This window comes from Carassius auratus, unplaced genomic scaffold (assembly GCF_003368295.1).
Source record: "Carassius auratus strain Wakin unplaced genomic scaffold, ASM336829v1 scaf_tig00003882, whole genome shotgun sequence".
Taxonomy (NCBI): Eukaryota; Metazoa; Chordata; class Actinopteri; order Cypriniformes; family Cyprinidae; genus Carassius; species Carassius auratus.
In genome coordinates, this window is record NW_020523563.1 from 27746 (window position 1) to 41618 (window position 13873).

Below are 13873 nucleotides of genomic sequence, written 5' to 3' on the forward strand. Positions count from 1 at the left end.
AACACACTTGAACAAGCTCATCAGTGTCCTCAGGATTACTAAGGCTACAGGTAGGTGAGGGTTTCTTTTCAGGGTTGGAGCTGAATTCTGCAGGACTGCGGCTCTCAAGGACCAAACTTGCCTATCCCTGGGTTAGGTGATCATCAGCTCTAGCCTAACTTTAATCTGAGACTTCTGGCCCAGCACTGCTGCCCTGAAACCGCTGTCACGTACAACACTGTTGGTCAGCAGCTGGATATATCTCACTGGGAGAAATGACGGCAACTGGTAAGATTGTTCAAAACATGAGATCAATATTAACATCCTATTGATTTCTTGTCTAAAAGCAACCCCATACTAGTTATGCTGTTGTTGGTCTGAGTAACAGCATACTTGGATGACATTTAAAACAATTGGTTGAGAGATACTGTACTGAAATTAAAATGTAATTAATTTTCCATCAAATCATTCCACACACACAAACCTATCTTCATCTCAAGAAAACAAATGAAGAATCTTTTTAGCCTCATTTTTTGACTGTTTTAAAGCTAAACCACACATGCTCGATGAGTAAACACACCTCATCTTTGGGTTAATTATCTATTAACATACTTGTCCAAGTTTAACACAACATAAACACATTAAAAGGACCGAGCAACCTTAAAAATACCCCAGCAATATAAAAATTTTTTAGAAAAAAATAAATAAACACACATAGAAATAGTACAAAAGAAGAAATAAAAACTTTACTTGATCCATCAGTGATAAAAATACAAAAAACATTAAACCAAATTAAAAGTGATTTCCAGTCCTTTTCCTAGACATAACCGTATCAGAATGAGCTGAGGTCAGAAGATGGAATAATGAGCCATTGACTTTTGGTCCTTGTTATAACTTTTTGCTGTTCCTACCATAGTTTTAAACTCTAGGAGGTGCAGACTGATTTACAGAACCCAAATGCAGATATGCAGGGGACTTCTGGGTAAAACAAAGATGCGAGACAAAGACCTCTAATAAAAACCAACATAAATAAAATGACCAGGCCAAAACGTCAGAGACCAAGCTGCATTACTCCTGGGTCTCCATGCTTTCATCTTCCCCCTCTCCCCCTTCCTCCAACGCTTCATCCTCCTCTTCCTTGCGCTCTGGGGGTTTCTCATAAGCTTTTTCAGATGGGGTGACAATCACTCCATCCCATGTAGACATCTCAGTGGTGAGATCTGTAGATGAGCATCACAAACATCAGCCTCAGCCTGACACATGAATGCAACCACATAAATCAATTTAATCTGGAATAAACCTCAAACACTTACAACTTGCATCGCCTTCAAGGCCTAAGATCTTTCTGTAGCCTCCATGAGAGAGAACCCTCACCAGTGTTTGGGCTGTGAAACACACCATGTCCTGCAGAAACAAATCAATCAGACTGCCTGTATTTTTAACACTAAATTTTGTACATTACCACTGATTGAAATCTGCATTACCTGCTGCTCCAGGGTCATGACAGTGTGCACACGGAAGTTTCCGCTTTCACAAGGATCAGTGATTCCTACGGAGCCTGGCAGGAAAAGACCTGCAGCAAGCATTTGAAGACACCGCCTGCAACACGCATGCTCATTATACCTCAAAAACCACAAAAAAAAAAAAAATCAATGACCGGAGTCACAAGCAAAAACAAACCTGTAAGCAACGTTGAGTGGCAAGGGCTGTCTAGAGGGGTTATTCATCACAGCAGAGTGTCCCTGTGAAGAGAGCAACATTATAGTTAAGTCAACTGGTGTAGTGCAGAAAAGATTAGATAAAAGTTGAACTTCAAAAATAATGCCCCACCAGCAGATCTAGAATCCAGGGCGTGAGAGGCTCAAACCCAGCGAATCGGACTCGCAGGTCTTTCAGCAAGCGGATCAAAACTTTAACACTGAGTCCAGATAGAAACCAAAGTAAGCCACAACACATTTAATTCATTAAAGCCATTGAGATAAAGTGTCCCTACGTTGACTGAGAAGCGTTTTCTTCAAACCAGCGAGCGTGACGAATGGCTGCCAGGGCGCTTTGCAGAACCTTGATGTCCACTGCAAAAGGAATAGGGAAAATTACACTTTACAATTCTGGTCGACCCCGATTCCAGATAATCAGAAAATGCCAGATATTAAAGTTCTGCATGAATGTAGACTAAATACACCACTAAAAATCAAGCCTATTATTTAAAGCATCACAACATTAAATGTAAAGTATGAAAAAAAAGGATATTTAATTATTTATAAGATTTGACTATTGCATTTAAGTGACATTCAATTGTTAGTGCTTTTTATTAGCGTTTAGATGATAGCAAATGTAAAAATAGGCTAGATTAGTTTGCACAATTAAATATTCTAAATTGACAATAATGAGAAAGACAGAAAAAGAGAAATGAGCAGCATGGCATAGATAAGCTAGGAAAAGCTGATTTGTAAGAACAACATGTGATAGGTGTTGGAGTGTGGGACATACGGTGGAGCTCTGGGTCAAGTTTGCGCAGGTTGGGTGGAACAGTGGTGATGAGGATTTTCACAGTGGCATCGGCAGAGCTGATCTCAAATCCTGTCTCGTTGGTCAGCATGGACAGTACTGAAGAGAACAATCGAACATTTGATTGAGAACATTGTTTTATATATATATATATATATATAAAACAAATGATTTTTTTTCTGCTCTATGCTCCGATTGGCCTGTCAGATTAAAACCCATCCTCACCCTCAGATGGGTCCTGTGTACGCAGAGTATCAACTACTTTGTTTCCCAAGGCAGCGACAGCTTCCACTGAACAAACCAAAAAAATATATATATAGTATTATCGATAAATGAGGCATACTTGTGCTAGTGATTAACATTTTAAGACAACTAAGCAGAACTCAGTGGATGAAATAACGAGACTCACAGGTGGGTAAGATCTTCAGGATAACTACGAGGTCCGCTACATTGTGTCCTGTTGTCATGGTCCCCTTTTTATACGAGCCCACTTGCCTTACTTCCTCAATTTGCTGGGAATTGTTAAACATTGGTTAAGTTTAGTATTACAAAAAGTATTGAGAAAGACAATGAAGATGGACTGTCTTCTCACCACTTCAAAGTTTCCAGGTGCCACGATGAGGTTGTCAATAACGTTGTTAATCTTAGTGACCAAGGACAAAATAGAAGCCTGCAAAATAAATAATTGTGAGCAAGAATTATATATATGTGTATATATATATATATATATATATATGTGTATGTGTATATATATATATATATATGTGTATGTGTATATATATATATATATATATATATATGTGTATGTGTATATATATATATATATATATATATATATATATATATATATATATATATATATATATATATATATATATATATATATATATATATATATATAAAAAACTAAGAAATTATCCTAAAACATTATTTTTAAGATTTCAGAGTTCTATCATCTGCTGGTACACAGCTTGACCTGCATGGACAGTAATCATATGAGTGTTTTGGCAGCATTTATCTTAATGCAGCATCATTGTACCTGTTCAACAGGGGTAGGACTGAGGTCTTGGTTTCTCTTCAGCAGACATTCACTGAAAGCGGTCTCATCAGGGGCCGGCTTCACTCGAGGAAAGGCCATCTCACACTGCAAGAAGTGATTTATGAGCTGCAGGCTTAGGGTTTCACAAAGCAAAGAATCAGTGTAGAACAGCACTTACGACATAGAAGTCAAATGGTATGTGAGGGACAAAGGGTCGATACCTGAAAGAAAGGGAGACATGGACACGGTCAATAAAAATAAAAGTAAGCAAATTAACAACAACAATAATAAGAAAATATATAAACAACGCACCCCTGGACCAAACCTCCGCGGGAGCCGAATCGGCCACCTCGACCCCTGCCACGATCTCCTCTGAGGGAAAAAAAAAAAAATAAATAAATAAATTAAAAGAGGGAAACCATCTCAAACTTGTGTGAAAGAGATTCATTTACGAGCCAAACGAAATAACTGATTGACACAGTGACTCACAGGTGAAACGAGCATCACTGTTTATGTTAATGCTCGCTTCTTCGTTCATTCATTCATTCATGAATGAACAGTCTCGTTATTCGGAAACATTGTGTTTAAAAGGTTCTACATTTGTATCGAATCAAACGTATTGTTTAATCAGTTTTAACGCGTGTACTTTATCAATAAATACATAGCATTTATTATTTTATTCATAAAAAGCAAAGCGGCTAGCAGAACAACATGCTAACAGGCACTGGACAGGCTAACCACCAACATAATAAATAATAATAACAAAATATGCTGAACCTAAGTTTGCAACTTAATTACACAGATGTTATTTTAGTTAAAGAAGAATAAAACAACTGGCAAGTTAACTTACCTCATTGCGTAAGACATTTTGCAAGTTTGAGAAGAACACGCTGGTGAGAAAACCCCGCCTCTATCTGCAGCTCGCCGCTGGTCTGCGCTGCGCTCTTCTTGACGGATGTAGCTTTTCATAATACAAGTCCTGGATAACAGTCTATAATAAAAGTCATAGAGAACAGTCTCGGTAAAAGTCCCAGTCGAACGAATCGTTGGGAAACGAATTTCTTTCTTTTTCTTTTTTTATTTCTTTTCTTTTTTTATTATTATTATTATAATTATTTTTTTTTTTACATATTTTAGAAAACAATATAATGCAAATGAAGAAGATCTAGTTAACATTTGACTGATCATATAAACGCTTTTGTACAGACATATGTTCTACACGTATGTCGTTAATGCAGCTGAAGTGCAACTGTACAAGTGGATTTATTTATTTATTTGTTTTATTGTTCACTCGAATATCTTTGCAGTTAATATGATTTGCAATGGGGGAAAATGCACTGAATTACAAACAAACAGTTACTATTGAGATCCCATACTTTGGAACCCCATTATAGACTATATCTCATTTGGTATGGATTCATTCTCAAAAGTTAGTAGGCCCTACAAGCGGGTGTTGCAGTGGATACTTCACATTACACGGTGTCAGGGGTGGACCTGCACAGTCGTACACTTTGTTTATCAGAGAGGACCAGACAGAAGAAATTTTAACACCCACAGCCAAATTTTATGTAAATTACGCAGACATCAAGCATGTGCTAAAGTAAGATAAGATTTGTTTTTAAATGTTCAAAATCACCTTCACTATTACTACAGCAATATGCCTCCATCATCAGACCACAACTACATTGGCAGAACTAATTCAATCCAGTAATAACACAGAAGGTAAGAATCTTTTAAAACAATTTTATAAAATATTGCTTCCTTAAGCTACACACTCAGAAATGTCTTTTCACAAACATAAGGGAATGGTAACGCATCAAGTTAAACATGAAATTTTGAAGGAGAAAAAATTAAATAGTATTTTTTGTAAAACATACTTTAATGATCATTTTACTTTGTTAAATCTATAAAAATGCAGAAATACCATTTATGCCTCCTTTATACTTGTGTATAAAATACAGTATTATCTGGATTAAATATATATCTTGCTTTATTATTTTTCTCTATTTCACAATATATATAATAGGTAAAATATTTAGAGAACTGTATAACAGTCAAACAACCACACCTTTATATTACTGTACATTTACTTTTATTCTATATTATTATTTTATTTTTAATACTGAAGTACACAAAGTAATTAATTTCTATTAATTTTCAGATCACAATTCATCCATTTTAAAATCATGTATAGCAAGCCGCCATGGCACAATCCAGAGATTACGGTAAAGTTCACTGCACCACGTAATTTAATCAAAGTGTCATTTATTGCGATTGTGTCATGCATTGTTTATGAATGCAGTGCAAATGTTCTCCTTCCCAACAGTTGGAGACTTCCTGTCAGAATTCAAGGAGCAGATAATTACAAGAGCGACTCGGGTCAGCGACATTGCTGAGGATGTTATCTCCCAAAGTCTGATTCATGATGTGGCAGCTCAACAAGTGCAGGCTGCTCCAAGCAAACAGGAGGCAATGCGGCTCCTGTTTAAGGCTTTGGAAAGACAGCCACCCCTAAACAGAGTGTCCTTCCATCTCATCCTGAGAATGACAGAGCCTGAACTGATTCAAGAACTAGGTTAGAATATATATATTATATATAAACATACTGTATATAGTATAATCTTTTTTTTTTTTTTTATGTTTTCATTTGTATTTTTTTTTTTTTTCTGCAGAATGGAGACTACGTAACAGCAAGCACACACAAACAGAGAGAAGCAGTCCTCCCAGAGAAAAAATAAAACAGGATGACAAGAATGGGCATACAAGTGAAATCCAGAAGAGAAAAGATTTTCGAAAAAAGCGTAGACTGAAAACAATGCGTGCCATTGAGCAGATCGGGAAATTCTGGGAAGGAACTAAGCAAGAAAGGACGGAGATAGACAACATGAGGCAGATGATTCAGCAACAGCAAGATGAGATAGCCAGGATGACCACAGAAAAAAGACAATTTGAGAGAACTATTACTCACATGAAAGCCAAGATGGACCACATCTGTGAAAGAATGGATCGGAATAAAGAAGAGGTAAATGGAGAGAGAGAGAGGATTGAGCAGATGAGGTCTGACCTCCAAACTGAGCAAACCACCCTGGAGCAAAAGAGTGTTGAAATCATGAGAGAGAGAGAGAACTTGGAGATGATCAGATATGAGACTCTGAGACAGAAGGAGGAGCTGGAGAGCAACTGTGAAAGCAAAAAGTATGAGATGGAACGAATGGAACAAATGAAAAGTGCCATACAAGTTCAGATCAATGAGATGGAGATGAAGATTGAGGAAACACAGAAAACAAAGTGTCAGATGGAGCAGATAAGAGCTGAAATAGAGGAGGAAAAAGCAGAGTTGGAAAGAAAGAAGGACGACATCAAGAGGCAAAGAGACCAGTTTGAACAGATTAAAACTGAGATACAGCAAGTTAAGATGGAAATGGAACAAAGGTGGCATGAAACAGAGAAAGAAGGGCTGGAACGGGCAGCTTTAATTCAGAAAGAGAAAGATGAGCTGAAGTACCTGCAAGATGAGATACAAAGAGCAAGAGAAGAGGTTGAAAGAAACAGAGCATTTTCAAAACAAGAGAATGAGAGAATAAACCAGCTGAGAGCTCAAACACTTACAGAAAACAACCTCATTGAAAAGAAATGGCAAGATGTCTTTAGAAAAGAAAAAGATCTGGAAGAGATGAAGCATGAAATTGAGAGAGGTCGAGAGGAGCTGATGATGAATGAAGAGCTGGTCAAAAAGGAATGGGAAAAAATCGAACAGGCCAAAGTGAACGTTCACAATCACAAGACATCTATGGATGCCAGAGTTGAGGACATAAAAACAGAAAACTGTTAGGCTGAAACATATGAAAATAGAGATGCAGAAAGATAAAGATATTCTAGAAAAACAGAAGGAAGACATACAGAAAGCTAAAGAAGAAATGGAGAAGAAGAGGTATGAGATAGTGACAGAGGAGTTAGAGCACAGAGCTCGACTGCAGAGGGAGAGAGACGAGCTGGAGAGTGTAAGAGCAGAGGTACAAAGGGCTAATGATATGGAGAAAGCAAAGATACTGAAAGAGAAGGAAGAAAGCATTAATATAAGAAAAGAAGCCAGACAAGAAAGAGAAATGACAGAACTGATCAAAGCAGAGATCAAGGCTGAAAAAGACAGCTTGAACCAAAGACAAGAGGAGATGCTGAGGGACAGACAACAGCTAGAAAGAATTAAACATGAGATGGACAGAGCCAAAGAGGAGATCGAGAAAAGCAAAGAAGTCGCAATCCGGGAAAATGAGAAAATTGAAAAAATGAAGGCTGAAATTCAAGAACAAATTGAAGATATTGAGAAGAAGGTTGAGGAGATCCAAGAAACAAAAGAAAAAAATGGAGGAGACAAAGGCTGAGTTGGAGGAAGAGTGGGAGGAGCTGGAAAGAAAGAGAGAATTGGTGAGAATAGACACCGAACAGTGCGAGTTCCTCAGAAGTGAAATCCTCAAGGTGAAGGAGGCAATGGAGAGCAGGTGGCATGAAACAGAGAAAGAGGAGGTGGAACTCAGAGCAAATACTCAGCATGAGCTGGACAGACTAGAGAAATTAAGGGACGAGGTCCAAAGATCCCAGAAAATATTGAAGAGAGCAGGAATGAGCTCATGCAATGGAAGGATAGTCTTGAAAAAATGAGGGTTCAGGCAGAAGAAGACAAACGTGCAGCTGTCAAACAGATTGATGAGGCTAAAGCAAAGAAAGAAGAGCTGACAAAAATGGTAGAAAATATGGAGAAAGATCGAGGGGAGATTAATAACAGCAGAGAACAGGCTAATCAAGAAGCAGATGAAATCAAAAGGATGAGAAATGAGCTACAAAGACAGCAGGCAGAAATAGAGCACAGGATTAGAGTGGCAAAACAAGAAAAAGAGGAGGCAAACCATGCCATACTTGCAGTCCAAGAGGCTCAGATGCTCTTAAAAAAGCAAATGGAAGAGTCTGAAAAAAGGCGGTATGAAGCCATAACAGAGGCATTAGAGCAAAGGGATGAAATACACAAAAAAACAGAGGAGTTAGAACAAATAAATGAAGAAATACAAAGAGCCAGGCATGAGCTAGAAAAGTTGAGGCATTCTGAAAAAGAAAGCAGAGAGCAGAAAATGTTAGAGGACACACAGCAAGAGAGAGAGTTTGTTGAGCCAATGAAAATAGCTGTGCTTAAGGACAAGGAAGATCAGGAAAAGTCTTTAGCTGAGATAGAGAAGGAGAGAGAGGAGCTCAAACAGATTAGAGTTCAGGTCCAGAACGAGAAGAAAGATCTAGAAAAACGAAGGTATGAGATGATGAGATATGACATAGAACAGAGTGCTCAGGTGCAGAGACAAAGAGAAGAACTTGAGAAGATCAAGACTCAGTTAGTTATTGACACAGAGACCATGAACAGAAGCAAAGAATTAGTGCAACAAGACAGAGAGAAAGTCGAGTGTATTATGATTGAGATCCAGAAACAAAGAGAGGAAGTGAATAAAAGGTTAGAGGAGACAAAACGACGGGAGGACGCTTTGAGGAAGATGACAGAGGACATGGAGCATGAGAGAGAAGACCTGGAGAAGATTCGTGTGGAAACGCTGAGAGGGAAAGACACTTATGAAGAGGTCAAGGATGAGATTAACAGAGTGAGAGTGGAGATAAAGAGGTTGTGGGATGAGGCTGAAAAGGGAGAGCTGGAGGAACGAGAGAGATTAAACAGGGAGAAGGATGAGACGATGAGGAAGATAGAAGCTATGAAGAAGGAGCTGGGTGAGATTGAAGACACAAAGGTGGAGTTAATTAAACAAAATAAGGACATTGGCATAAAGATGGAAAAAGGCAAGGTTGGAAATCACTAAACTTGAAAAGATGAAAGCAGACCTCCAAAAACAGAAAGAAGATATTGAAATCCAGATGATGGAAGCAAAGTGTGAGAGATACCAGATGGAACTGATGAGGACTGAGATCTTAAAACAAAAAGAGGATGTTGAAAGCAAAATGGAGCTAGCAAAAGCAGAAATGGACAAAATGCAGCTTGTCAAAGAAGAAATACAAAGACAAAGAGAAGAGCTTGATGAAAGGATGCAGAAAACCAAACGAGAGATTGGAGAAATGGAGCTGATGAAGAGAGAAATGGAAGGGAAGAAGAAAGAACTGGAGAAAAGGATGAAATTGACCATGAGGAAGAAGGACGAGATGGAACGACTGAAGATGGAGATACAAAGAGCAAAAGATGAGATGGAACGTAAAAGAGTGGAGACAGAGAGGCAGAAGTATGAAATGGAGCAAGTTAAAGCTGAAATCCAAAGAGCGAGAGAGGAGATTGAATTTAGGATGGAGGAGAGAGATTTAGAAGAAGAGAAAGGACAGATGAACCTCACTATAATCAACCTTATCCAACAGATTGAGGTGACAAGAGAAATGGTGCGAAAAGCAAAATTCCAGATTGAAAACCAAATGGCAGGAAGTCAGATGGAGACAACAGACCAAGAAGAGATGAATGCCGAAATGCAGAGGCTCATTCTGGAGGTTGAACACATCCGTGAAATGCTGCGAGGTCTTAAGGGTGAGGTGGAACACAACAAGGAAATGATGAAGAGAGACAGGGATGAGATGAAGCTGCTGAAGAATGAAGTTCAACGAAGGAGAAGAGAGATTGAATACAGAGAAGAAAAGATTATGAGGGAACGGGACGAACTAGTACTCATGAGAAATATGTTGCAGCGGCAAAGAGAGGAACTGGAGGAGAGGCTGGAGGAGACCATTAAAGAGAATGATAAGGTGGAGCAAATGAGAGAAGATGTGAAAAAATGCTTTGGAGGACATAGAAGAGGCCAAAAAAGAGATAAAGAGAGAGAAAGAACTCATTGCTCAAGAAAGGACAGGAAAAGAAAAGGTAAGTAACAATTAACATGCATTTAACAGATGTTTTATATTATCTGTATTATCAATACTGTCAGCAGCAACTGGACTCTTAAAGTAAACATGAACCGTTCATCTACAGAGAGAGAAATATGAATTGGAAAAAACAAGAATGATGGAGATTAAACAAGCTGATGCGCAAGTCCAAACTGATGTGATAGATGATATAGGAAAATATCAGATGATCTTAACCATGGAGGAGCTGGATAAACAGCGAGAAGCACTGGAACATTTAAAAAAAAGACTTACTTGCACAAAAAAGTACAATTGAGAGACAACTAGCAGAAATAAAAATGAGCAAGAATGAATTTTCACTGAAAGAAGTCGCACTGCAAACTGCAACAAAAAATGCAGCAGACATGGAGTTGCAATTAGAACGGCGAAAACAGGAGCTAGAACACACAAAAGATGAGCTGGAAAGGACAAAGCTAGAAATACAGAAAGGATGGGATGACCTGCAGGCTGAGATTACAGAAAGCAGGGAAAAAGAAGACATGATAAGAACAGAATTAGAAAAAGCAAGAGATGTCCTAAATCACATTAGACAGGATATAGAAAAACAAAAACAAACCATGGAGGATGATCTAAAAGACACTTTCGCTAGGGAACTAGAAGACATAGGAGCTCAGCAAAAAAGCATAGAGGATGAAAAGAGAACATTAGAGAACATGAAATATGAGCTGGAAAAGGAGTCTAGTGATATTGAAAGGTTAAAACAAAATGTGCAAAAAGAAAGACAGAATATGGAGAAAAGGGCAGAGCAGCTTCAAAAAGAGAGAGAGGAACTAGAAAAGAAAATGTGTGATATTCAACAAATACAAGCACAGATTGTGAGAGAAAATAAAGATCTAGAGAACCTGAGAGAGGAGAATGAGCAAACATTGAAAAATATCAAAATGGAGAGAGAGACCCTTGAGAAAATTAATGAACTCTTTTTACAACAAAAATGTGATTTTGAGAATGAAAAGGAAGAAGTAAAGAAAAGAGAAAATGAACTACAGCAAATGCAGGTTGATCTTAACAGACAACAAAAAGACATGCATGATATTCAGAATATAGTTTTCATGCAAAAAAGTCAACTTCAGAAAAGTCAAGAGGAAATAGCTGAAAAGCTAAAACAGGTGGATAACATCATGCAGTTTACACAAAGTGAAAAAGACAGTCTTGACAGAGAGAGGGCGGCTATAAAGGAGCAGAAGCAGCAGATGGACAGAAACATGACAGATGCATTAAACAGAGAACTAGAAACTGTGGAGCTTCTGAAACAAGAGCTACTAAATGAGAAGCGACTTATTGAGGACTGCAGAATAGCTTTAATGAGAGAGATAGAAGATCTGCAGCAAAAGAAAACCAATTTGGGGATACAAGCAGAGGAGATAAAATTACAAAGACAAAGTATTGCAGAAGAGAAAAACATGTTGGTACAGACTGAATCTGTGCTGCAAAGAGTAACTGAAGACACTGAGAAGCTAAGACAAGATACACAAGCTGAACGACAGAAACTTAAAAACACTGCTATGCAACTTCAGAAAGAGAGAGATGGCATTGTGAGTCTTGCAGAGGAGACAAAAAGAAAGAGGGAGGACCTGGACAAAAAGCAAACTGACATAGAAAAGCAGGAAAAAGCATCTGAGATATTGAAGGCCATGAAGGCTAGTCTGCAAAAAGAAGCCAGTGTCATTGAAAATTTAAGACAAGCTGTTCAAAATGACATACAAAACGTTAAAGATATGGAAGCCAAAATTCACACAGAAAGACAATGCACTGACAGTTTAGTTGAAGAGACGGAGAAGAGGTCAAAAGCTCTAGATGAGCTACGCATGGAGATTGAAAAAGAAAAGCAATGTGTTGAGTCTGAGAGAGATGTGCTAGAACAGGAAAAGTTTAAACTCAGAGAACTCAACGATGAATTTGCTCAGCAAAAAGAAAAGAACAGTATTATACTGACAGAGATCCAGAAAGAACGAGACAGTCTTAAGCAGCTGATTGAAACCATCTCAAATCAAGGTGCATCATAGAAAATGATAAAGAGAATATAAGACTGAGAGAAAATGAACTGAAACATAAAGAAGCAGAGATTGAAAACAAACAAAAACAAATAGATGAGTTGAAGAGCATTTTAAGGATGGAAAAGATGCAAGTCGAGCAGATGCAAGCTGACCAAGATCAACAAGGGACAGTTGCTCATGAAAAAATACAATATTTAAAGACTGTAAGAGAGAGAGAAGCGGGAGATCTGGAGAAAGAGAGACAGGAAATTGACAAATTGAGAGAAGAATTGAGGGTAGAATATGAAAATGTGGAGGCTCCTAAAGAAAAATATAACTGAACAAAAAGAAGTATTTAAAAGCCACATGAAATCACTGGAAATCGATAAGGAAGACTTAGAGAAAGACAAAGCCAAACTGCACAAAGAATTTGAAAACTTGCAGTTTCACAGGCAATCTTTTGAAAAAGAGATACAGCAGGTGAGAGCTAAGCTTCAGAAAGAGACTGACAATATTGAGAGAATAAAGAAAGAGGTGGTGGCTGAAAAGCAAAGTATAAAAGATATGGCAGCTCAAATTGAACATGAGGGAAATGACAGAAAAGAAGCTCTGGAGAGGATGCGTCTTGAGCTAGAAAAACAAAAGCAAACAAATGAAACTGAAAAAGATATACTAGAAAACCAGAAATCTGAAGTGGAAAGAAGCAAAACAGAGATGGCTAGAGCAGAAGAAGATCTTGCTGAAAAGATAAAAATGAATGATATTGATCGGATAGAGATAGAGAAGCAAACAAATTCCCTTGAGCAAATGAAGTTGAACATCTCACAAGCGGAACGTGATATAAACAAGCCAAGGACAGTTTAAAACATCAAGAAAATGAACTGAATATACGTACCTCACAACTTTATGCACAACAAAAAGAAATAGAAGCGATACAGGATATTATCATGAAAGAGAAGAGTCAGCTTAATGAAAAGCAGGCTGAAATAGAAAATCAAAAGCGAGAACTGGAGAATATGATGGACAGACTTGAGAAAGAGAGGACTGATGTAATGGAAGAAAGACAAAGAGTGAACGGCATGCAAGTAGAACTGAAACGGGAAAGTGAAATAGTGGATCTCATGAAACAAGAAGTTCTCAGAGAAAAAGAATCAATTGAAAACAACAGGAAAATACTGGACAGAAATCAAGAGGATATGCAAGAAAATAGAGCCATCTTATTGCAAGAGTTTGAGACCTTAAAATACCAGAAACAATTGATTGGCAAAGAAAAGCAGGAATTCTATAAAATGAAAACTGAGCTCCAACAGGAAAAAGAGATATTGCTAAACTAAGGAATGCATAGAAAATGACAGGCAGAAGGCTAAGGAAATGGTAAACAAACTTCAAAAAGAAAAGGAGATATAGAGACTTATTTTGCCAGGATAAGATCAGAGGAAGCAGA

General features: G+C 37.8%; 3 protein-coding genes across 3 annotated transcripts; 2 read left to right on the forward strand and 1 right to left on the reverse strand.

Moving 5' to 3' along the window:
* Nucleotides 1-698: 698 nt before the first annotated feature.
* Nucleotides 699-4523, reverse strand: LOC113070417 (interleukin enhancer-binding factor 2 homolog). The gene is made up of 14 exons (XM_026243703.1): nt 4377-4523; nt 3839-3898; nt 3705-3747; nt 3527-3631; nt 3080-3157; nt 2897-2999; nt 2713-2778; nt 2470-2586; nt 1973-2051; nt 1810-1897; nt 1660-1721; nt 1464-1578; nt 1293-1383; nt 699-1199 (listed from the first exon to the last, which is right to left on the reverse strand). The coding sequence occupies exons 1-14, from the start codon at nt 4493-4495 to the stop codon at nt 1048-1050; spliced, it is 1278 nt and encodes a 425-aa protein (XP_026099488.1). The 5' UTR covers nt 4496-4523; the 3' UTR covers nt 699-1047.
* Nucleotides 4524-5117: 594 nt separating this feature from the next.
* Nucleotides 5118-13470, forward strand: LOC113070419 (trichohyalin-like). The gene is made up of 9 exons (XM_026243705.1): nt 5118-5248; nt 5688-5751; nt 5853-6101; nt 6199-7353; nt 7421-7857; nt 8167-9309; nt 9359-10415; nt 10682-12456; nt 12730-13470. The coding sequence occupies exons 2-9, from the start codon at nt 5730-5732 to the stop codon at nt 13291-13293; spliced, it is 6402 nt and encodes a 2133-aa protein (XP_026099490.1). The 5' UTR covers nt 5118-5248; nt 5688-5729; the 3' UTR covers nt 13294-13470.
* Nucleotides 7979-9413, forward strand: LOC113070418 (golgin subfamily A member 6-like protein 7). Its single transcript, XM_026243704.1, has one exon. The coding sequence runs from the start codon at nt 8155-8157 to the stop codon at nt 9376-9378; it is 1224 nt and encodes a 407-aa protein (XP_026099489.1). The 5' UTR covers nt 7979-8154; the 3' UTR covers nt 9379-9413.
* Nucleotides 13471-13873: the final 403 nt, after the last annotated feature.

What these genes read in the sequence shown, in the direction of transcription:
- LOC113070417 (XM_026243703.1), bottom strand. Translation starts at nt 4,495, where the DNA reads ATGAAAAGCTACATCCGTCAAGAAGAGCGCAGCGCAGACCAGCGGCGA. An exon ending in TACCATTTGACTTCTATGTC is followed by an intron (nt 3,632 to 3,704) that starts GTAAGTGCTGTT and finishes CACTTCTTGCAG; the next exon opens with TGTGAGATGGCCTTTCCTCG. An exon ending in CCTTGAAGGCGATGCAAGTT is followed by an intron (nt 1,200 to 1,292) that starts GTAAGTGTTTGA and finishes GCTCATCTACAG; the next exon opens with ATCTCACCACTGAGATGTCT.
- LOC113070419 (XM_026243705.1), top strand. Translation starts at nt 5,730, where the DNA reads ATGGCACAATCCAGAGATTACG. An exon ending in GGACATAAAAACAGAAAACT is followed by an intron (nt 7,354 to 7,420) that starts GTTAGGCTGAAA and finishes AACAGAAGGAAG; the next exon opens with ACATACAGAAAGCTAAAGAA. An exon ending in TTGAAGATATTGAGAAGAAG is followed by an intron (nt 7,858 to 8,166) that starts GTTGAGGAGATC and finishes ATGCAATGGAAG; the next exon opens with GATAGTCTTGAAAAAATGAG.
- LOC113070418 (XM_026243704.1), top strand. Translation starts at nt 8,155, where the DNA reads ATGCAATGGAAGGATAGTCTTGAAAAAATGAGGGTTCAGGCAGAAGAA.